At 45.3% G+C, this 25553-nt stretch overlaps 1 protein-coding gene across 8 annotated transcripts in view; it reads right to left on the bottom strand.

Moving 5' to 3' along the window:
- The window catches only part of PARD3 (par-3 family cell polarity regulator), a 2149932-nt gene that overhangs the window by 454945 nt on the left and 1669434 nt on the right, over nucleotides 1–25553 (bottom strand). For 5 of the 8 annotated variants that reach the window (XM_069648048.1, XM_069648041.1, XM_069648042.1 and 2 more), the window contains one exon: nucleotides 10622–10747. The exons of the other annotated variants lie outside the window; for them this stretch is intronic. In XM_069648048.1, the coding sequence (XP_069504149.1) occupies nucleotides 10622–10747 (126 nt within the window). The remainder of the gene's footprint in view (nucleotides 1–10621; nucleotides 10748–25553) is intronic. 8 annotated transcript variants of the gene reach the window in all.

The following is a 25553-nucleotide window of genomic DNA, read 5'->3' as shown; positions in this document are numbered from 1 at the left end:
GGGGATCCAGGGGCTGTGACAGCCAGCCTTAAAGCCATGTCCCTGTGGTGTCACTTACTATAGTGTGGAACACACCAAAGATTACTGTTTGTGTTTCTTCAAATCAAGGGCTTTGATAAAGTGTCCCAGCAGGGCTCATTTTACCCATAACAGCCCCACACCCCCCCAGTAACTTGGTTTCTTTTAAGCAGCTTATTTGGTATGTCTTTTATTGCAGCCTGAAGCAAAAAGTAGTGTGAAATGGCCAGTGGGAACAGTCAGTTCCTCTCTAAAGGTAGCTCCCAGGGTGGGATCTTCTAAAAGCCCGCCAAGCTACACCTACTACTGCAAAGCAAATAACTTCACCACATAAACCTTGCTTTCAAGCTTAACAATGCAGACTAATCTCTGCCTCTGCTTCGCTGACATGAAACATTGTGGTCGCCATTTTTGTGGGATTGCCGCACATTTCATTAACTTCCTGCATAACCGGAAGCACAGCTCAGAGGCAACGCCGTAGCCATGGGAACAGGACGAGGCTGCCCACATCTCAGCGGCAACGCAGTGGCCATGGGAACAGGACGAGGCCGACCAGCATGGGTTCGAGGGAGAGTCTGGCATGGAGCATTATATAAATAACCAATAGGTTGCCAGTGGAAAGCACGACTTGTGTGGTTGTCTCGGGTGAGGTTAGATCACATCCAGACCTGGCTGTCATGCGCACCTGCGCTGCATTGTGGCGTTATAGTTAGAGCTTTATACTATGGAAAACTACAAACATAAGGGAATCCCAAATAGCGGGGACTAAAGAAACTAGGATCTCTCTTTCTGCATATTTTTTAGAAATAAGAGTGTGACTGAAATAATGATGTAAGTTGATAAGAGTACAGTTTTGTCTGCATTACTAGCTTTACTGCAATTTTCTTCTTCACTTGGAGTGCCTCGTGCCTAGAGCTCATAGTGCAGAGACAGTGCGAGAGTAGGCCTCGTGCCTAGAGCTCATAGTACAGAGAGACAGTGCGAGAGTAGGCCTCGTGTCTAGAGCTCATAGTACAGAGACAGTGCGAGAGTAGGCCTCGTGCCTAGAGCTCATAGTGTAGAGACAGTGCGAGAGTAGGCCTCGTGCCTAGAGCTCATAGTACAGAGTGACAGTGCGAGAGTAGGCCTTGTGCCTAGAGCTCATAGTACAGAGAGACAGTGCGAGAGTAGGCCTCGTGCCTAGAGCTCATAGTACAGAGCGACAGTGCGAGAGTAGGCCTCGTGCCTAGAGCTCATAGTACAGAGACAGTGCGAGAGTAGGCCTCGTGCCTAGAGCTCATAGTGTAGAGACAGTGCGAGAGTAGGCCTCGTGCCTAGAGCTCATAGTGCAGAGACAGTGCGAGAGTAGGCCTCGTGCCTAGAGCTCATAGTACAGAGTGACAGTGCGAGAGTAGGCCTCGTGCCTAGAGCTCATAGTACAGAGAGACAGTGCGAGAGTAGGCCTCGTGTCTAGAGCTCATAGTACAGAGACAGTGCGAGAGTAGGCCTCGTGCCTAGAGCTCATAGTGTAGAGACAGTGCGAGAGTAGGCCTCGTGCCTAGAGCTCATAGTACAGAGTGACAGTGCGAGAGTAGGCCTTGTGCCTAGAGCTCATAGTACAGAGAGACAGTGCGAGAGTAGGCCTCGTGCCTAGAGCTCATAGTACAGAGCGACAGTGCGAGAGTAGGCCTCGTGCCTAGAGCTCATAGTACAGAGACAGTGCGAGAGTAGGCCTCGTGCCTAGAGCTCATAGTGTAGAGACAGTGCGAGAGTAGGCCTTGTGCCTAGAGCTCATAGTACAGAGAGACAGTGCGAGAGTAGGCCTCGTGCCTAGAGCTCATAGTACAGAGCGACAGTGCGAGAGTAGGCCTCGTGCCTAGAGCTCATAGTACAGAGACAGTGCGAGAGTAGGCCACGGAGTGCAGTTTCCATTGAAAAGAATAGCCACATATGTTTCCTTTGTGATTAGGAAGACAAAACATTTTGTAAGAATTAACAAGTAATCTTGGAAGCAAAGTGCTGACAATCCACACTTTAAAGCATAGGGGTATTGTAATGGGCTTTACTGACTTCTTGGTTTTGCATATAACGAACGGGGTAAAATTAACATTAAACAAGGAAAGGGAGCAGTTTACAAAATGAGCATGGGTACATGTGTGTGTGGCATGAAAAGTACACAATTCAATTAATCTTTTATAAAGCTTTGACGAAGGACAAAGCCCGAGGCGTCTTTATACGTCGGCAACGCTTTATAAAAGCTGGCTTGAATTGTGTACTTTTCAAGCCATATTTTATATACCTAGAAATATGTCAAAGACGTCTCGGTGACCTGGGGAGGTGGAAAAAAGGACAGTAACTTTCTCCGATGACCCCTTGCGCGAGGAGTCACCAGAGGAATTTACAGTGGCTGCCACTTTTGTCAGCTTGCCTGACTTAATAGTGGGCGCATCTCCCGTCGCGGCTGCAACGTGATAATATGTCCTGCCAATGTTGTGGTGGGACCAGGGGGGGGGGGGCCCAACAGGGCCCCGGCTCAGCCCCACTTTTTGGAGACCGCTCGGTCCTGGTCCCAGCTGGCCCGACCCACTTAAAGCACTGGGTGAAGCCCACTTCACGAAACAGCCGCTGCTAGTTTGCTGAGAGCACAGTAAATGCATGCTTGTCTCTCCTTTTCTTCTGCCGGGTGGGCCCTGAAGGAGACATTATGTGCACTGTGGGTGGTGGAGAGAGGAGGAGGGGGAGGGCGCTGCTTTCCCCAGCAAAGGCTGCAGAAGCTTAGTCCTTTAAGTTGCTATAAAGTATAGCTTTCATTTTCACCGCGCAACATAGTTGAGTACCGGTACACTCTTTCAGGCGTTGAGCAGGGCAGGTACTCAAATGCTCAAAAATAAAAGTGCAGGTACTGAGGGCCGAGTAGGAGCGGCCCATTTATCCTTGTGTACCCCTAGAAGATGCATAAACAACACGGCCCTCCATGAGTGGCAGACATCTCAGTTGTTGCTTATGCCTGACTGCAATCTTAAGGTCACTGCTTTATTCGGGAATATATACTGCCTCCTGCAGGCGGCTGAGCAGGCAGCATGGACATCCTCTAATACTAGCCACAGCAGCTGGAGATTTCACGACATATTCCCAGAAGGCGCGCACTGCGATTTGGCAAGGGGGACAGGGGGGCTCTATTTCTATCGGAACCACGCAAATTAAAATTCTACTTGACAACATAAGTCTTCAAAACCACACCGCACTCTTTAAAAGCATTGTACAACCTGACCAATGCCGATTCTCCATCTTCCAAAAAATTGAACTTGCAGTTGCGTTGCGGCAATTCTGCACACCGCTGCCTCGATTTAAATTCAATGCATCCACAGGACAGTTATTTTATCATAGTTGAGTACACGCTGGGTTTCTATTTTTCTATTTGGTAGCTCAGGCCTGCTCGGGTCACTTTGGTTTAATGTTCCTAGTGAGACCGGATTGCACAATTTAACAGGTGGTACAAAGATTTTTTTATTTACATTTCAAATTGAGAGTCAAATCCTAAAATGGGCGTCACATTAAGGTTTTATGCCGCAACTCTTTAAACCTGCAAATGCCCAAAATCAATAGGCATGCACACTACCGTGCAGTTCCTGCGCCAGCCAGTGGGCGCAGTATGCAATATGCAAGTGTTCAGAGAAAAGCAAGATAACAGAAAGGCAAGGTGGCCGCACAGCGCAGGGCTCAAGCGGCCAAGCACGTAAGCCAGGGATCATAAAATAGGGGCCAGCGCGCTACTTCGGAGCCTAGACAAAAGTTACACCGGTGCAATCAAACGATTCACAAAACACACAGGTTGGAATTGGTGCAACGGTTGTGGAGGCCCTTTGTGCTTGGGTGAAGATGTAATGTAAAGCGATGTCATATGTATACTGGGCCCATGACCAGCGGATGGCATATTGTGCTCCTGCCAGGGAGCCGCAGATATCACCAGTGGGCACAGACATTATTTTCAGGTGTTAAGATTTTCGTTTTCATGTGGAAGGAAAAAGAGAATTGAAACAATTAGCTCAACGAGCAGAAAACATCACGAGGAAACGTTGTTGTGTATTCAGTGAATACGCTGGACACCAATGCGGAGATAAGTGTGGCAAACCCCGAAACAGACCCGTTTGCAATGGGAGTGGAGCGGCCTGGGGTGATTTCACATCGCAGAGACCCTCCAGACTTCCATTGAAGGCTCATCTGCCCGTTTTCAAGTTATGTGGGTCCTTCCGGAGAAAAAAAAGTCGACCCCCCGACTCTCCCCGCCCGCCTGAAACGGATGTTGAATGGGGATTCGGGATGCATAGATTCTCCGAAAGAAATGCACGGAGTATGCTCTGTGCCAAGGCAAACATTCACCAGGGCTACCGTTGCACAGAAAAGCATATGTAGCACTTGCATACCAGCAGTGGGGCATCTATTTACAATACATGGAGGTCTTTTAACCACATATTATTGCACCGATGACATCACTGCAGAAAGAACTTCTCATTGCAAATTAGTCCACCAAGAGCCAAATAAGTGAGCACAGCCACATTTACAAAAACCCAAACATTTGAAAGCGGCAGCTGCAAAAGCAGAAAATGCTGGGAACAGGACCAGAATATCAGCCATTCAGCCTCCAACTCAAATAGGGCGGCCCCAACAAGGAAGACTACGGGCCATAAAATACGTGCCCCATTCCAGTTGGGAGGTGGAAGTCCAGTCCTGGTTTTAATTTTGTATTCTGGGACTTGTAATCCCAGATCTCACCATTATAAACCGTGGACTACATGTCCCAGAATGCAAAGTTAAAACCAGGACTGGCACAGCATCTCCTGACTGGAATGGGCTATATTGGCATGTCTTCTTCAATACGCTTTATTCGACACATGCCATGAAAACAACAATATACATCAACAACTTTGAAAAGTTAAAACCTCATGTTTTGGAGTAAAATTCCTTATGCGATTACGCAACCCAGCCGACAAATCATAACATATGGGATAAGATCCCAAAAAGCAATGTGCCAGTGTCACAATACTTCCACAGTTCTAGTATTTCAGACACTCAATATCTGCAGCAAGGGATTCTCAAAAACATTTTCGTGAGAGTTCAACGTCTTGGGATACTAGCTAATTACATGTAAACGCTTTTATATCAACGCAACCGGGCTCCATGTATGTAACTAGCTACTCCTAGCAAAAATCTTACCATATGTTACTTTACATAGGCTCTGAGCCTCACTAGCATCCCCGGCCGGAGGAACCAGCCAATCAGGAGGCTAGAAACGCTGGCTGAATCTCCCGATGTTAGCCCAGGTTCCAAGCCATCTGATGGCCGGTTCAGCACATCTCTTAGCACCTCTCACATTTTTTGCCAAGCTACTAGAAGCCCGGATCCTTACCCAGAATAACAGTGACCTGAGTGCCCGGTCATGTTTGATATTAGACCAATTCAGTGACTTGTTTGATGTAGATTTGGGTAGGGATTCACGTTTTTTCAAGAAGATATTCTCTATTGTGGTTATTTTGCCAATATTACCAAAGGTCCATAGTTCAGAGCCATACAAGGTGGATGCTCTTGCCTTGGCGCAATACAGTTGGAGCGCTGGTCTCACTGCACCATTCCCATGACTAAATACACATTTTTTAATTGCAGCAGGTGACTTTTCCAGGGTGGTGTGAGCAACCTGAGGGCCTCCTCATTTCTACTCTCCCAGCCATCACTCCTGGATCCCAACCCTGGGGGTGGACATGCTAGGGAGGATCACCTGGGTGGAGGGCCCTTGGGGGGAGGATGTCTTTAGGTGAGAAATGGTTATCTCCCTTTCCCTAGTCAGAATGAACCCTATTCTCTCCCCACCCCCCGCCTGCGTAGGTTGTCAGTCATTCCATCTTTCTTATACACAAAATATCCCACAACCATTTGCCTTTAAGACTGGGACGAGTGAGAGGCAACCAGAATTATGCACACTCCCATTCATTCACATCACTGAGACGAGGAAGGGGACTGTAGAGGAACACCATTGCAAGAGTCGGGCATGTCCAACTAATAGGCTTAATTATGGTCAGACAAGCACTTGCACCTGCATCCATTTAACAGATCACAGGTGCATACAAAGGAGACCACCAGAGAAGCACAAAGAGAAACCTGCCTGGAGGACAGGACATGGCTGACAGACGTGGAGCAGGCTGGAGTGGGGCGGGTGGGAAGTGCGCTATTTGCAGCAGAAGGGTGAAAGTAACACCGGGGCCCGAGCAGACCATGAGAGCGTCGAGACACCTGCAGTGCCTCTTTCCTTGTGTCCACAGTCAGAGCTGTAGGACACTGAAGGCTTCCGCGCATTGCAGACTGCTGGTAGTTTCCGCAATGCTAAATCCGAGCTACGCGCAACAAGCAGAAAGTTTCGAAGTCTGAGTGCTGGTCGCCTGGCTCCTGAAAAGCACAAGCGGAGCGCAAAAGGAAGGCAGAAAGAAGAAAGACGATACCCGTGGAGCGGCCACATATTGGTGAGTGGAATAAAGGGAACACTCATACCGGGGATCTCCAGGGGCTGCTAGAAGGCATATGTTAATGCCGAACAAACTTATGATAATTGGTTTTGGAACCTAAACTGAGGGTTTGATTTTTGAATGCCGAACAAGCTGTAACATTTTATGAATGCTTCTAAGAGCACAACAAGTAATATTGAATATGTTGAACATTTAGGAACAAAGTGAAAAGCAAGTGATGAACATTTATGAATACCGCGAAAGCAAGGTGGTGGGGAAAGGTGAACACCACGGAGTGAGTTGTGTGGAAAACACACTATGGCAAAGCCAAGAGACCGTTAAGGAGAATCAGAAATGAGTGTTAACCAATGGCACAGGTGCAGAGAGAAAACCTGTGTTGGCCAAAAAGCCCAAAGACTATGGAGGTATAACAGAGTGCCAAGGGCTAACAGTTGCATGACCTGTAACGGGTGGACCATGTGGTCCAACAACTGCGCCTAGACTGAGTGAACCCTACAAGGAAAAGGGCAACGAAAGCAAAGATAAAGAAGCTGCATTTTTACAAGGATTGCTGAAGTGAAGGAGAAAGAGAGCAATCTGTGTGATTGACAAGCCCGGATAATTACAAAGTTAAACTGGAACTGTTTTTTTTGAAAGTCAAGAGATTTGAACTTATTATAGGTTTTGAAGCTGGAAGAGCTGACTTCTTGGGGAAGGGAACCCCAATACCTTTTGGAACTCTTTTGAACTTGGGGAAGCGGAAGCTGAAAAGTAAGCCAGGAGCTGGAAGAAGCTCAGAACTTTATTTGGAACACTGTTTCTATAGTTACGGACATCCCTACGCATTGTATATCTTTAGTTTGTGAGGGCAAGTGTAGGTTTTGGACACAGACAGACTTGAGTTGAACTTACTGACACAGACTACCCTCAGTTTCTTTGGGTAGGGAAATCCCACCTTAGCATAGGGCAAGTTAGGCCTTACTCCATCCTGACATTTAAGAAAATAAACCATTTTATCTAGAAAAGTGAATCTATTATCTGTGTCTTACTTCATGATGCCTTCACAGGGGCATCTGATTTTACTATTTGCCTTGTCCTTGCACGGTTACTAGTGAACATTAAACCCGGATAGTCATAATCTGTCTCCTGTTCAAGAATGACGACATCTTCTACCTTGATTGATAGCTTTGGCGATTTTTACCCAGGTGTATTGAATACCATGTTTTTTGTCCCTGACATATCAATTCCCAGGCCATTCTCCTGACAGAACCTACTAAACCAATTACATAGTTTAGTTAGGCCTTTTGGTGTAATGGAAAAAAGTACTGCGTCATCCACAAATACAGGTAGTAACAATCTATCAGAGTCCAAGACTGGGGCATCCACTTTGATGAAATAGAAGGTTGACAAATAAGACAAAACGGGGTTTGAGCCAAGACCCAATCCTAACAGACTCTTTTTGGATAGGAAAGAAGTCAGGTGGCCTGCAAGGACCATCTTACTGCTGCTACATTACTGAGCTATAGGCAGGCAGTGACTTTGACTAAAGCTATAGGGATGCCTAGGATCACCAATCTCTGCCATAAGACCTGGCGTGGGACCGCATCGAACACAGCTTCTCTAAATCCACATAACAAACATGGAGATTAACTTTTCCGAGAGCTGCGCACTTCAGTAAGGTATGGTAGAATCGGAAACATTGGTCCGCTGTACTTTGGCCTCTTTGGAATGCTTATGGTCTATGACATCATTTGCATCTATCCAGGTTAATAAACATTCCAGTAATACTTTTGCAAACATTTTAACACCTATATTAAGTAGAGAAATGGTTTTATAATTGTTGTATCTCTTCTTTGTTGTCCTTTTTAAATACCGGGGTTATCTTGGTCTTTGTCCAAAAAACTCATACTATGACTGATTTTATTAAAAGATTAATGTTCAAAAGGAAGGTGCTCCAAATTATAATTTCGATTTTAAGTACTTCGGAAAGTATTTGGCCTGGGCCCGGAGACCTCCCCGATTTTTGGCAATTAATTGCAATCTGGATTTCTGATAAAGTGAATACGATTGGAGCCTCGATGGAGCCAGTAACACTTGGCATGTATGCCCTAAACTTCTGAGCCTAGTCCCAACAAAACTAAAGGCAGCCTGTCCAGCCCGCGTGTACTGCATACCACCGTCGAACTAGCAAAAGCCGATAAATCCAACCATACAGAGGTGTGCTTCTAGGAGCAGGTAGAACAGCATTAAGGGGAACAAATAGGTCTGTTCTCAAAAAGAGTAATTTAAAAGGAGATGCTGGAAGAAATTGCGGGTGTAGTAAAAGTGTCCTCCTGATGCCTCCTAAATACATGTGAAGCAGAAAAAAGACAGCAACAGCTTGCACAGGGAAAGTATCAACACGTATGTAACAATATAGCCCTCACAGCATATACATAGAACTGAGTGGCAACCACCATGAACATCAAACAATAGGTCACTGTGGGACATAGTTCATCAATTAAATACTTTTCAATACACCATGACGTACAATGCACGCATTCATTTTCACTCCACCTACGGTTGCTGGCGGCTACGCGTATCACCTCAGGCAAAGTAACATTGGGTATGAAAGACAAAAAACCTGTTAAAAAGACACCTTACATCTGACCTAAGCCTTCAATTGACTTGGTGTTGCTACCCAGTGCTTTATGGGATGCTAAATCGAGGGGGGCTCTTGTTAGGGGCGTGGCTTAAGTACATGTGTACTTCGGCCACGTCCCTAATGAGAGCCCCCTCCCTCCCCATGCCTAATGGGGGGCTGATGAAAGCATGGTAGGTGGGGAACACTGGCATTATTAACTTTGGCGCACTCAACCTCCACCTTTTAAATAAAAGGAGGGGATGGGAGCACACAGGCAGCCCTTTTATTCTAGGAGCCACAGGGCTAAAAACGTAGGGGCTCCTCGAGTGAAAGGTCTGTCTGCTGCGTGATGACTATACTCAGAAACAGGACGAGGGCTGGAGGGCCCGGCTCTCCTATTGTTTTTGAGTAAAGAGTCATCAAACAGAATGAAAGCGCTTTAACTGTGTGGTTAAAGGGCTTTCATGCTGCCCGATGACTCTCTACTCAAAAATAATAGGAGAGCCGGGCCCTCCAGCCCTCCTGTTTCTGAGTACAGTTATCAGGCAGCCTGTGTAGCCAAAGTCAAGGTTACACAGGCTTCTCTAGAGGTGTCAATATTTTGGATTAGAGAAAATGAAAAGGTAAGACCTTTTCTTTTTTTCTAATACAAAGTGCTGACAGCTGCCGGCAGCCCGTGTAACTGTACAGCGTTTGGCTACACAGGCTTCCTGAGGCATCGGCATGGCTGGGGCAAGTTGGGTTTGGGCTAGCCCCGGCCCACTTAAAGTCATGTTGCTACCCCAACCCATATACACTAACCCAAAAGCACAGCCTAATAAAGCCCCACAACACCTTGGCACATCTCCAAGCCAGCACCATGTAGCCAAGAGGTGACTACCTTGATAAATGGAGCTTCTAGCCATCAGCACTTAGAAAAGCGGCGTTGGGATTCTTCTATGAATAACTACATGTATACTTGACTTAATTGCCACCCAAGTCAAGCATACTGCTCCAATTTAAATGTAATGACACATTTCAAGTTCATGTCTACAACGTGCAGCCCTCGTGAATTATGCAAATAGATAACTTCAATTTGTGTACGGCATGTGTGCTTTTTGTGGTGCTGTTGTGACCCCTTTCTGGAAAGGTTGTCTGGTTGCGACGCTGTGAAAGCGGCAACATATCAGATCTTGACATTTTCAAAAGGGTGCCGCTCGCAGTGAACATTTTAAAAGAGAGCAAGCAAAAATACGCGCAAGAATGCCTGCGGTCTCCATCTCTCGTGTACCTAAAATGACAGCATATGTTTCAGTGCTGAAAAATGAAGTACATGGCTTGCAGGCTAATGCCCCTAAACTGCATCCCCGGGGACCTTTTGATCCTTCGCATGCTGGAAGGGCCAACTGGCTCGGGTTGCGTGTCGCAAGAAGCAGTGCAGGGGGCGGGTAACGGGCAGCAGTGCAGGGGGCGGGTAACGGGCAGCAGTGCAGGGGGCGGGTAACAGGCAGCAGTGGGTGAGGTCTACCTGTCCTGCTCTTGTCGCATTCGTATCCTTTCATCTTCTGAAGGGAGGGCGTCCGGGTCTCTCATTTTCAGGGATCCCCTGTGTTCTGTTTTCTCAAACTTGTCATCCTTTCGATTCTTTCCAAACCTGTAGACAATAAAACAATTCTAAATTGAGTCATGTACATTTAAGACTTCAATTTTGTAAAATCAGTCCGATGAGAGCGAGAAAAACAAAAAATATTTATTTTGTCTACTTAAAAGTTTGAAGACTTAGCTGTTCGGCTGGATGCCTTCTTCACTTTACTGATGGCTGCCTCTGGAACCTTCCACAGCCAGACCAGTTGCTGTGTTAACAAAATTCGAGACCTCTACACTCGTTTAAATGTCCAACTTGTACAGTATGGCTGCTCACCAAAACGCACACATTTGTTTACTCTTGCTCAAGCCCTCTAGACCTTCTCCTGCGGCCCCCTGTTACACGCACACATACTTGATACACTACTGACAATCCAACTAATGAAAACCAGCTCGGATCACAGGTACCCTGAAGTACTGCTATTGAGAGAACACAACAAGTGAGGGACTGCGCAAGGCACGGATGGCACAAGGGCCTTTCAAGTCTTTTAGGTGAAATGGGCCCAAACGTCACAGGGGCCACACGCAGCTGCCCTATCTTAGAAGTCTAAATAACAAAAGCCTCTTTAAATCAGAGTATTAAATGTGTGCTTTGCAGCACACATTACAAGCCTTTGCTGGAGCCTTCAGGCTGTCACCTTCCTCAGCCTCTCGCAGTATCCAGTGTGGCGGGGACCAGAGGAAGGACTCAGACCAGAAGACATTGTGTTCAATGAGATTTATTAATATCTAACTAAACAAAAGCCTTTCTATCCCTATTGCTCAAGGAAGGCTCCCTGCATACAAAACCATACTATGGTGCTCGCCAAAACGCCCAAACCCATCTTCTACCTGGCCTAAGCACTAAAAAAAATGCAACTTAAAGAAGTACAACCTGCATCTAGATTTCATGTAACATGACCTCGCCTCGGTCTGTGAGATATTTCTTCTTGCCTTTACTAATTATTGTCTTTGTCCAAAAAGAGCGCACAACAAAAAATAAATAAAAAATTAGGGTTTTTCAAACACCCATAAAGTCAAGTTCCAGAAATTTTTAACGTTTTGATTTGGTGTAGACTTATGGACTGCTCCTTAATCAAGTTTCACGTTTGATTTGGTATCTCTTCCTATGGTTCACGCTTAGCTTGTCACAGACTTTCTGCTTGATTTGTTCTAGTCATATATCGTTCTATTCTTCAGGTTTGACTGGTTCCCACAACCTCACTTCATTATTTATCTTCCAGGGTTCTTGGTAATCCCCTTTTAGATACACTTACCTTGATTTGGCGTAATGTATTTATTTATTGTTTGCTTGCTTGTTTGGCACTTTTACAGCTAGTAAATACTGTTTCAAAGTGCCCACAGGGCGAAGGGAGGGAACACGGTAGTGAAACACATTACACACAATATTTAAAGCAGTGGAGGGGAAAAAAGAACAAACCTACTATGCCTTGTTAGTATTCAGAACATGCAAGTGCAGCAAGGAAGAGGGCAGAGGAGGTATTGGTGGGGAGTCCAAACTGATGGGTGAGCCGCAGATGAAGTGCTTGGATTGTTGAGTGCTACATGGCCTGGAGCCATGTTAGGTGTAAGTGCGAACCTCCAGGGTGCCAAGGCAAGTGCCTTAGGTAGATTGTCTATACTCGTTTGATTCGTTATTATAACTAGGTCTTCTGCCCTTTTATAGTCCACTTTAGGAGACTGTTCTTTTTTTCTTGGGCTTTATCTTCCAGGTCTGCTCATGAGATACTTTCTCTCTGGTTTGGTATAATGTCTATACCCATTTGATTCGTTATTATAGTCAGGCCTTCTGCAATTTTACCATTGTACTCTATAAGAAAATGTTGCTTATCCTTGGGGCCTGTGAGCCAGTGACCTGGGGTTGGCGCCATCCCTTCCACCTCCCTTGCTCACCTCTGATCTCCCCTCCCCCACCATGAGCACCCTGTGTACCTTTGCTGACGGGGGGAGGGGCTCACTCCAGTGAGGCAGTTTCCACTCGCTAGACTTCACACCTTCTTGCGTCCTCTGGAGATATGCTTGGCGTTCCCTTTCTTGCCGACTCCTTCACTGTTTCGAGTGTAGGAGTCGCTCCTCCATCACAGGCTGGACTAAGCATTGTTGCTTGGGCTTCCCACCCATCACATCCTTCGGGTGGTCAAGCCTATAGCCTGAACCAGGCTCTCTCTATCCTGGCCCTGCCACAGTATTGTGGTTCGTCGCATTTTGGCGGCCGGCCTCTCCTTCGCCAACGCTGCCCTCCGTAGCAGCTGGTAGCAGTTGGTTAGCTTGAGAAGCATGGCCACACCTGCACCTGACATGCATATATCAGAAGCTCGCCTCTGCGGATCTCCTCTCCTCCATTCAAAGCAGACTGCCTTCTTATCTGTATCCTGTGACCCAGAGGGGGGCGTGTGTTGGACAGGATCAGCTGTCACAGCCTCCTGACAACCAGCATTACCCTGAGCCAAAGCTGTGTACCTGTCATCAATATTCTGAGTCCCATGATTAGAGGAAATACATTCATCTTGAATTACCATATATGCAGATGTTGTTTCCTTTATAGGGAGTTCAACACAGGAATGGGAGTCCTTGTCCCTGGGAAGGGAGGTGGGTCACTCAGAGTGAGGTCCAGCTTTCTCAAACCCCTAGGGAGGGTTTTGCTTAGCGGGCTCACCTCGCTAGCCTCAAAGCGGGAGGCTCCCCACCCCCCCCAGGGAAAAACAGATGCATTTCCCAGATTCGTCACACCAGCCAACAACGTTATCACCTCATTGCCTTTGTTCACCTGTTTCGTCTACATAATGGCTCTTGGTCAGCTAGGTGATAAATGGCTGCCGGCCCCAGGATAATTTGCTGCCGTTAACACCCTGCCGCTTTCCACTGCCTTCCTTAAAATGTAGTCATCCCGATGGTGGCTCAGACTTTTTGTCCCAGCTGTAGGGATGGAATCCCCACATATGTTGAAATGGGCCTTCACCAGCACTGACAACCTTCAGCCAGCCCTGGCTTAAGCCTTTCTAAGGTGTGCATTCAAAATGCACTGGCAGTAGAGAAGCAATGATAGAAACTTTGAGGAAGGCAAGGTATGAACAGTTAGACACAAGTGATGTAAGTTTCAAAAAACTCTATTAATGTCTTCAGAAAGGGTTGGAGACTTCCTGCCTGACCCTATAGCTAGAATGGTAGTAATCTCGACCATCAACTATAAGAAAACTGTCCTAGTCAATTTTGTCAGAACAAAAAGGGGCCTATACTAAAGAAACCTAACCTTGCCCTCGCTCTCAATAGACACATGTGAAAAGGGATGTTTGCAAAGGAAAATAGTGTTCCAGAAATAAATGTCAGAATGGCTTCCATGAACTGCTACCTCTCCCTTCCCCACATTCAAAGCACGGGAACTCGCACAATACCTCACTATAGTGCCAAAATGCTTCAAGATGCATAGCATTTACTAAGTGTTAGGTGATGGCGACAACAGTTAATTTAACACTCTTACATATAGACAGCTTAATCGGGAACTTCGCACTGAGGTATAGTCTTCCTGTCTCCAAATAGTCACTGAGGTAGCGTAGGAAAACGTTCACGATGAACGCATTGCATAACTTGGTCAAATGTCACTCTTGCACAATGATTTAGGGGTAGGTGGACAATCTACAAAACAGACCTGAACTACTTTTCTTATTGTAAGCAGGTTTATTTTCTGGCAAGAGCAAAGCTCAATGTTCTGGACAACGTTTTAACTAGACTCCCAAGGGTCAGGTTAATCGCATACCTGCAGGTTTGTAGGATATTTATGTTTTGTTTACCAGACATTTTGCCAGGGACAGCCAGAATGAGAAGTGTCTTTCTTGAATTATTAGATTATTTCAGATATTTTCAGATGCTAAAGATGATCACACATCACTGAAACACACTCTTTAGAAACAGACGTGAATGCATCATGCAAAGCAACAATTTAAAATATTTAGAGAAATCAAGCTTGAACATTGATAATAGTTTTGGAAATGCATCTAAGGTAAATAGTTGTATAATCATGGTGAATACATTTTAAAGCTTTCAACTCTGATCTACTGTTAATGCCAGTGGTATCACTAAAATAGGTGTCAGAGTTGACAGCTGGAAGGATAGCTTAGGGGCAACAGTGTGCCTTGGAAGCAAGACAACGCAGAGCAACACATGTTTGAATCCTGGTTCTGCACTTAGAAACTTGTCTCCACTGTAAAGCGCGTAATGAAAGATTAATTAACATAATTATACAGAGTGGTGGATTTTTAGAGTGGTGTGGCATACGTCTTTTCCCTAGAATAGTGCACAGAAGTGATGTGAAGGAAGGATGGTTAAGTTCCACCTTTGACAAATATTTCTATATTTTATTTAAAAAGCCATTTACAAACAGTTCTGTATGTGATAACATTAAATATTCCAATATTGGAAATGCCAGATGGCCAAAAGTACACAATACCAATTTCACTTCAGCAAAATATGCATGTGCGCATCAGAAAATTGTGTCTGTGATAAATTCTACAAACTCCTCACTAAAGCCCCGCCTAAAGTTTCCTGCCATGTGGCCAGGGAACGGCAGACGCTTTCTGATCCTGGCCTTAGGAATGGTGTTCTGCGGGAGGATCACCTGGGAGGAGAAAAGGCTCAGGGGAATGAGAGGACTCTGTGGGCTGAGACACACAGTATTTATCTTCCTTTAAGGAAGTCATCCCCTCCATTCCAACGTCTGTAATGGTATGCTGCCATAACAATCTTTTTGCTAAACAAACTAACCATCTAAATATTGGTAAAAACAGTCGCAAATCCCTAGGCATTGAGAGATATAAAAACCCTTCCAGAACCCTAAAGATTTATGGAGCTAAAACTTCTCCAACTTCCAAAGGTACAATAAGAGGACATTTGTGAATGATAATGGTTTAGCCTCTGAACAACTGTATTCATCTTTAGAATTAAATCTGGTGATTGATACTTGCGATATTTCGTTGAACATTAGGGGGAACAAAAATAAGTTTGAGAATGAAAATAAAGCTGGACAAACTAACATTGCCATTGGGGACTTCAAGTCCCATAATTCCCTAACTACTGGGACGTGGAAAAGGGCTAAAGAGGAACAATATTGCATGAGTGGTCAGATTGGTAAGAGAAATGACCCACACTGTGGGAGGCTTAAAAGGCCCTCTCAGGTGCTGGCCACAGATGAGCAGGATGAGCAGGAGAAGCAGTGTGGTTTGTGTATGCAGCCGACGTGGAAACTAGAGGAGGGAGAAGACACCAGGACCACTGTTCAGAAGAGGGTCTACGCCTCGCGAAATCTTAAGTGCAGAGGTCGCGCAGCAGGAAGCGCACAGGATGGAAGCTTGCTTAATTTGCCGAGGCTGTGCAGCAGGAAGCGAAAGCAAGGCAAGCTTTCCTTCTCAAGAGGTTGTTTCCAGTGGCTGGTGTACACCAGAGAGCCTCCGGAGCAAAAGAAGCTCCTTTCACAAGTGACGCGGGCGACGGCGGAAGCAGGGATAGCTGTTTGCCGGGTCGCGAGGAGCAATGGAAGAAGAATACCTGCAAGCAGCGAGGGAATCAGTCGCGCACACCTTACCCGGTGAGTTCACCAGCTGAAAGTGACCCCAGAGCGCTCAGAGACCGGTTACATGCTCAAGGCAGGCGTTTGCACTTGCGTGTGAGTGAAAGAGGTACTAAAAGTTATTTTGAATAGTGAGTTATCAGAAAGCACCGAAAGTACCATTTGTCAAAATCAAGTGGCTGTAAATTTAATTGTGTGAGTTTGTTGAGAACCCAGCAACCTGAGGGGGCAATATTATTAAAAGCTAATACATACAACCATTGTCCAAGCCAAGAGAAAGCAAGAACAAGGCAATTCGAATACAACCAATATTGACAAAGGCAGAAGGTGACTAATGAAAGGCCCAAAGGTTGTGAAGCTTTTTGCCCATATTTTGAGAAGTATATAACAAACGCTGGTAGGGACCCACATTGCCAAAGCCAAGGAAGAAGTGGAATAAGAGCTTATCCTTGTCAGTGTGAATCTCGTTTTCCCTGAAGAGTTAACACTTTAATGTTGCAGACTAATGAACAGTGTGAAGCTGTTGTAAAGTTGTCATAAATTGATCCCAACTACAGAATCACTTGTTTATGAATCGTTGTTCGGGCATGGCAGTATACCTGAATGGCAAACATTTGAAGTAGTAGGCCTGGCATGGAAGTAAACCAGGTCTAAGTTGATGAAGTGCTGTAAGGTAGTGCTAACAAAGAAGTTCTTTTGGTTGTGGTGCTGAAGCAGGAACTGTATAAAACTGCTGTAGATGAGTTACATTTCTAAAGTTGTGAAAAAAATCATCCTGACAAAGACACTTATTACTCCTGCTCAAGGAAGAGAAATAGCCCTCTGTTTTCTTTGTTGAATCACAGGGGTGTTGGAACTTTGTTAAGTTGGAGTCACAGAGAATTGTGTTGGAACTTTGTTACAAACCAGGATTTACTTATTTATTTCTGAACTGTGAAACAGAATCCTTCTTGAATCGGGGGAAGGGGAATTCACTCAGAGTATAAGGAAAAACTATTGTTATATTACGAACTCAACTGTTCTCATTTTGTTGCCTTTCAACTGCCATAACATTAGGTTATTATATGTATAAGTGTGAGGAACAGCATGCTTTGTTAGAGTGTTCCTTTAGTTTATTTTAGGCAGGGAAATCCTCGCCAGGGTAGGGAGAGTGAGGTGTTTACCCAACCTTTTACTTTAATAAAATGGAATTTTCTGAAAAATATTCATTAAGTAGTCCGCCTCACAATTCTGACCCCTCACAGTCCCCCTCCCTTCCCTCCAATAGCAAACAGTCATTGGGCAAGTTATAAGGTTTGACTTTTGTGTAGGTAGAATGATACTACCTGGCCATAAAATGACAAAAGCTGGAAAATTGTGTCAGTATTTGGGCATCTTTGTCAGTCCCTGGAAAATGAATATCAATTACCAATACACAAGCCAAAACGATTGGCTTTGCCAATGCGTGTTATTATGAGCACCTCAGTGCAAGGAACACATAAATGAAGTGCTGAAGGAACACTTTTTAAGACATTTGTATTAAACTCTTAGAGCATTTAGAGCTGCAGTTAAGCCATTAAAACACAGCATACTTACAGGGGCATATTGACACAGGTGTGAGGTTTAACAAAACAGGCTCCGAGAAATTAAAAGTATAATTGTTCATTGTGCAAGGGGGAAAACAGGATTTTTCAATCCATATAATGCCAGGTTGACCAGCATCCTCCAGCACCATGACACCAAATGTCGGGGTCCCACAGCACTGCAGAAATCCGATAACATGCAAATTGGTACTTTTTGGTAAACGCCTTAACATGTATACAAACTATAATCTTAATTTGAACCAACACTAAACAGGCATCTCTACACGTCCTTACTTGTTCAAATGTGCAATATTAACACAGCTCTCCAATGTTTTTCAGCTACCTAATCCACACAAGTCCACAAAGGTACCCAATCATCGGCCCTGAGCTCTAGATTAAGCTGCTCATACAAATGAATTCACTGAACAATGTCTACTACCAACATTGTTTAAACATATTCAATAATTCTGATCCACACAGCGGAATCCTCTTAAATTAATTAGCAAAACGTTAAGCAGATACCTGATTATTACTCAGCATAACTTTAATAAAATCTGCAGCACAACCGAGGACCTACTACTTGTGTGGATAATTTAAAAAGGCTCAGAAGCATAGAGTTCAATTTGCGCGGAAACATCTACCACGCTTCTTTAACACGAACAGCCTAGAGCAAGTTCTTCTATGCATTTGTATAAAATGGTGCATTTGATGTTACGTTAATCAGAGTTAAAACTTCAAAATGGATTAATATGAACCTGACCACTTAACTGGAAGTTCAATTTACATAATCCTCACCGAAATGGAAGATCGTATTTTCATGTTTTGTTTGCCTTCTCGGTAGTGGTCGATAGTGGTAATGTGGTATTCAATACTAAATGAAGACTAAAAGACTAAAAACAAGCATTTGTTTAGTATTCTATTAGTAATCGACTATAATAAAAAAATACTAGCTACTGTCTTTGAATACTATGTAAGACAAGTTAAATACTAAATATAGTATTCAACTTTGCTAAAGGTAATCCTGAACAGTTGGGGAGGTGACTGCTGTGGGCAAACATAGAAAGTAGACTGTACCACTTCAGGGGGATAGGGGCCCCGCAGAACACTTACTCAGGCAGATGCACATATTCATATCTACCCACATGCAAGCAGTCATGTACCCATAACAGCTTGGTATGGTTCCGCCTCGATACACCGGGTTGGTTCCTGCAGCAACAGCATGCAGCTTGAATTGCCAGGGTCTTGCAGACAATGTCAAACCATATCATACCACTGCTACAGATGGCAGGATGATGCCAACAACATGCCCCAACCTTTAGTCATCATTTCAACAAAAAATATTTTTGGAGAATTTGTACCTAGTCTTTACAAAACTCTTATACTTGTGACGAATCTTTGGATGTCATCATCCCTTCTCCCCTGGGGAGAAACCCCTTCCCATGAGGTAAGGGAGGTGAGGTCACTACTCGACAGTCCCCCTGCGGGTGGTACTCAACAGGGGGGGATCTCCTGGGAAGGGATCCCCCCATGTGACTAACGACTGCCCACGAAGAACGCGGTATGCTCAAGACGTATCCCAAACTCCCACATCCTCTACCCCACACAAAATCTACAATCCCATACACTTCCATACATCTTTGCAAAGTAGATACCCTGACCTCCCCCTGAGCGTACTGAGATGAGGAAGAGTTTGGATTACCTCCATAAGTCACCCACAAATACTGGGACAAAGAAGAAAACAAGAAACATACTTAGCAGTCATATCTGTCATACTGAGATGAGGAGGAGGCGCAGAGTAATGCAGAGCAAACCGTGTAACCAACGTGAGCGATCCAGACAATACGAATCACACAGGTATATTCCAAGCATAAAAAGTGAAGGACTTTACAACTGGTCAGATCTTTCCTTTCACTTGGCCGCAGGTAGAAGCATCCCCTGTAGACCCGCCATGAATCAACCAGAGCAGGAGGCAGAGAGATGGGCAGGTGGCTGATGACAGGAGCTGATGTATGGAGGTAGCTCAAAGCACATCATCCAAGAAGGGAGGACCACGACAAGAACGCTGTGGTTCCTGGAGCAGCCGGGAGGGACCAAACATGGGAGAGAGGCCGACAGACAACCAGAGATTGTCAGAAAGGAGCCTGGAGAGGTCTTGGTAACTAGGACGGTTGGTGGGAACACTGAGGCCACAAGGAATGGGTCTTGCACCCACAACAAGTAAACTATTCTAAAGCAATTTTCATAGTCACAGTACCTGGCAGGGGAGTATAACAGGTCAAGAGAAGAGAAACTCATGGGTCTGGGACCTGCTCCCATTTACTGAGAAAGGTCTTCAAAGTCATCTTCATAGACACGGTAATTGGCAGGGTAGTGAACAAGATGGGCTGTGAATGCTGAGAACCATACCCCCTGACATGTTTAACTGTACAAGCCTGAGAAAGGCCAGGGGAAGAACCATACCCACTGGCATTTGGAATGGTGAAAGCCTGAGAGACACCAGAGGAAAATGCATATGCCCTCTAGGTTGTGAAGGGGCCTGGGACCCGAAGAGAACAAGCCATAATAAAGGGGGTTGGGACCCGCAGATTAAGAGAACCACTGTGAAGCATTCTGGGAAGAGAGCCAGGGAAATTGAGTCATTGCCCTAAGGGTTTGCAAACATTGTGAGAGACCTAAAAGAGCAGGGGAAAGGCGTGATCCTCTTGGTATCAAGGTGTTTTTAAAATGTAAATTTGCTTTTCCGTTGAGACTTTTTAATCTTGACAAGAATTGCAACCTGGGGAGAATTCCTTCCAGATTACTGGTGTGATAATACGCTCCACAGAAGAAGGGAGCCAATTGTCTGCATTAAGACGATCCACTTACTTTTTAAGTTTACTTAGAGATGTAAGGGAAGGGAATAGTTTCTTAGCTGTAACTCCATTTCTCCAGCATTGGTATCTTTCATGGATTCACATGCTTAGATTATTCCCCGTCGTCAGGCTGGGACCCCTCGGTACATTTATAAAGCCGTTTTCCATAGGAAAAATTTCGACACTTCTGTGTCCTATCTTACACGTGCCCCAATAGGACGTAGCGGTATAAATGCCCCGCCCCCGCGGCTCCTTTCAGATTTTCAACCGTCTTCCAAAGTAGTGGGATCACCTCGAGTCAGCTACTATTTTTCTAGGTTGTTTTTTTCGCTTTTCCTAATGTCTGGGAAAGCTCCATTTCATCCGTGTGCTACACGCGGATTAAAAAAGGTGTACGAAGGAGATGGTCATATGGACTGTATATATTGTCTCCACCCTCACCATTCGGCTGACAATTGTGACATTTGTAAAGGCTTCTCGCAGAAGACCCAGAAAGACCGAAATAGACGGAAATATATTTGGGACATAGAACGGTGGACATTTTAGTTACGGACATTCTGACACTTCCTTAGTATTGAGTTGAGGCATGAAAACCCAACCACATCGTAGTGATAGGGACAGCTAGGGTTTCCTTTTATTTTGTTAAGAATAAAGGTTTAGGCCAACCACCATTGATCCGGTCTCCTCCTTCCACACCCTTACATACTTAATAATTCCTTTGTCACTGAACACACCGTACAGTAGAGTGTCCAATAAGTGCCATAGGATGTGATTGATCTGCACGCACTGAAATGGCAGCACCTACTGCACGAAGAAACCAAAGAGTTATTGCTTGTGTCCCAACCCTTCCCCCCCCCCAGTGCCTAGAAAATGGAATACACGAATAAGAGTGATTGGGTGTACTGAATTCCCCAAGAGTACATGTAAAAACAAACCAAGACCACAAAGATCTTTAAATCGCTAAGTGAAAAGGGCAACAGAGGAGGGAACGGGACAGATATGCAGAAAGACGATGGGGCATGAGAGGTGAGCCACTGCAATCCTCTTTACTTTGATATCCATCTGATCCGACGTGAATTTCAGGATTTGAATGATCTTAAAAGTCGCAGACTTGGCTATAACGGATATTTTATTCTGTTAACATGGCAGTTGAGAAAGGCATGAGACGATACTCGCATTCTCACTTTTGAAAGGTGGTGGTCATTTTATCCTCCATTAGGTAAGTTACTCCCTTGACAAAGATCATATTTCCTCAGTAATGCGGATCATTAAAACTATTTAAGCCCTATATACATACATTATTTAACATTAATATCTACACTTTCTGCTCAAATATATACATTATGAATTAGCAACTGCGTGAATCTCGTTGGGGCCTGTGAACATGCAGACTGCTGGTTCTACTATTACAGTAATTCCTCCCATAGCACTCCGAGTGATCAAACTCAGAACAAGCAGATGCCGTCACACACGCCTGAGGTAATGGCTAGTTTAGGACTACCGCCTTTTGGGTTCATTTTTGCTCTGCAGGGGACATTTACCAATGCTGCATGAACAACAAGGCCACAATAAGATAAACACACACCTCTGAAACCCACATTTAAATGCATTAATGAACAGATGCAGTGAAACAAACAAGATATGTAGACTGAACGTATTAAAAAAGGATCCACACACTGAAAACCCTATCAGTGTTGGAAATTGGTTAGAAACAGAAACTGGTGCGGACCAAGCAAAATACTGTCACTCCAACAAAAGCCCTTTTTCCCCACAAGAGATATAAATAGCAACTCGACCAAATGCCACTTGCAATGAGAATTTATTTGAATAAATACATATGTGTAAGTGAAATGTTATGCGACACATCCTTGCTTATTGCATTATAATTTGATATATGTCCTGCTTCTGTGTGCCATTATTGCATGCAGATACTAATGTCCCATAAGTATAGATATGCTAATACATATGCATGGTCCATTTCTTTTTGCCTTTAAATATATTCCATCTTTGCAGAAATGTCGCAGTGTCCGTCGAATTATCAATCTGTCACCCCTTCTATAGGTTGTCCTGCTCTTGCATACATTTTAGAGAAAAGGTTTGTGAACCCGAATGATAATTAAGAAAAAATAAATTAATCATTTTATCACCATACAGTTCTAGAATCAAAACCAGAACAGTGAACACATTGTTATCGGGTTCCTATGGGAAATCAGTGGCGCCAGAAGATAAAATATGCCGGGTGATAGGATGTCACTGTTCTGTTTGACACCGAGCCAGAAAGCAGAACACAAATTTGGGATAACAAAGCCTCCTGGACTTGGTCTCCATTTCCCTTCAGGCTACCATCTGGAATTCTGTACCATGTATATTTCCATCCAGAATGCTATTCATGCCAATGACATGTGCTGGTTAATTAAGCATTCAACAAAACAAAGTGGTGGGTAACAAAGCACGTACCTTATTTTCATAAATGTCCAATAGGACCTGCTGTATAAACCAATTCCATGTCTTCGGAAAGAACATGACGTATGAATTAGACACGCAATGAGGGGATGTGCAATAGTAAGGGAGCCCTCTGTTATAGCAGCTCAATTAAAGTGGATAATTGTAAGGAGGTGCGGGGGTCTCTGGTCTACAAAAAGATCCGAAAATGTGTGTGTGGAAGCACTTCATGCCAAAATCCACGAAATATCAGGGGCTATCAGAAAAGCTGTTATTGATGCTCAGCAATCTAGGAAGGGCCACACTGTGATGCTGGAAATGCATAGGAGGGACAGGGCCTCTGTATCCTTGTCCTTTACTGCTTTTTATCGTGTGTTCTGTCGTGTTTACCACGCAGGAGTTCATGTGGGACTCCTGGCAGTGCAGCTCTCTCCCCTTTGGTTTGGTGAACGGACCCGTGGGATACCCTTATGGCACCCATGGGTAGGGGTACAACCATGTGCCCCTAGTATATCTTTTTGGGCACCTGTGTGTGACCCACAGAGCAGGGTACAGGCTGGTGGCAGCTCCATGCTGAAACGACTGGTGCACTGAGCGCCCTCCATTTTGGGATGCCCAGGCCCTGTCATTGGAATCGGTAGATTCCTGATGGAGACAAAATGGCCTCCATGGCCTCTTGCCTTCCATCACCGGTTACCTTGATCTTCCCGAAGTCCCGGGAAGCCCTGCCTTCGTCCCTTCCCCCTGACTGGCTGTTGGGTGGAAGTTCCGTATATGGTAGTGTGGGGAAGTGCCGACCAGAATGGCTGGAGCCTTCTCAACGACCGTATGTTGTGGGTACGCCTGTGGGTGGGACCTGGGTGAATGGAGTGTGTGACGAATATACATTCTATGTTGTGGCCGTCTAGTATCTGGTGGTTGACACAATGGTTGAGACAGCCCTGCTCGAAAACGGTATGAATGCAGCTTGGAGTGCTGAATGGCTCGGTACTTGTCCCAATACACATAACTTGTTGCGAGTGTCCGGAGAGGAGTGAATGGCCTGAATACCTTGTGTGCCTGATTGGCTGCCTGCCTGCATGAATGCCCGTAGTCGTGATTGGATGGTTGTGTGTGACCCAGCGTAATGAATGGGAGATCAACAGTATATCTGGGGACCTCTCACTGCTAGGAATCGTGTTCAGAAGCTGAAGTCCACTACGACGAGTAACTGGAGTGAAGCTTGATCCTGAAGCCCTGCTGGATGAGAAGAATTGCTGTTGCTCTCCTCCGCAATCGGGAAAGCTGCTGTGGTTCAAGAACTGACCCAGAAAGGACCTGGTAAGGCGCCCTCTTCCCGAGCTACGAGGGACCATCGTGCACAGCTGATCTTTGCCTAAGCTCCCTGGTAGACAGACCTTCGACAGGCTGCCGACCCGATACGGGGACTGCTGCAGAACTCCAAGGAGAAGCGCCCAGACTATTATCTGCCACTGTCGCCGACTGGAGCCGCTGTGCTCCCGTTGCCTAAGAACTTCAGTGATCCAAGGACGCTCTCGTCTGCATGGTCGCTGCTGTATCCTGCTGGAGAAGGCCTGACCGTCGACACGCCGAGGAGTATCCACTGGTGGGATTCCCGCCACCCAAAGACCACAGAGACGCCGATGACTCGACGCCCTTGCTGGGCCACAGTTCTTCAACTCTTTGCGGTCCAGAACTATCGACACCGAGGTGCCCCGCACGCCTCTTCCTGGCAGGACGTTTACGCTTCCCCGTCAACGAGCACCGCTAGGAACGACGCGGCCACTTCACTGTCGTAGCTCGACAGCGTGACTCCTGCCTGAAAGGGAGGACACTCAAGAAGGGTTGTCAATTTCCCCAACGCGGAACGCTACAACACCAAGGTACTTTGGGGTTGCCAAACTATTGGGAAAGTCTAGTGTGAACAATATATGGACTGGGCTTGTATCTTTCTTCTACAGGTTGCCCAGGTGGGGGGGGGATCTCCACACAGAGTTGTGTTTAACGGTAGTTACCAGTATTCTGCCTATTTGCTCAACCATCTTGCTTTCCTTCCTCTCTCTACTGCTGGTTTCCTCTTTATTTTGATTTGTGTTCCATTCTGACCATATGCACTTTAATAAGATCGAATAACTTTAGTGGTACCACTTTAGATTCGTACATATTTACCATTGTTGATTTTCGGAGCACAAAGTGAGTTATCGTGATCGTGTATATGACTTGAATATTAATTATATAATGATTGTGTTTTAAACCGATACAGTGTGCGGACATTCCTTCATGGGTACTCGGGGACTACACTGTACTTAAGAACCAGCTCGCATCACCTCCCGAGAAGCTAGGCCTTGATTGCTCGACTACGTCTACCAATACTAGAGAATCTTGGCAGGGGTCTCTGTG

The sequence above is a fragment of the Ambystoma mexicanum genome, chromosome 2q (assembly GCF_040938575.1).
Source record: "Ambystoma mexicanum isolate Mex_15411 chromosome 2q, UKY_AmexF1_1, whole genome shotgun sequence".
Taxonomy (NCBI): domain Eukaryota; kingdom Metazoa; phylum Chordata; class Amphibia; order Caudata; family Ambystomatidae; genus Ambystoma; species Ambystoma mexicanum.
This window is presented reverse-complemented; position numbering and strand designations above follow the sequence as displayed.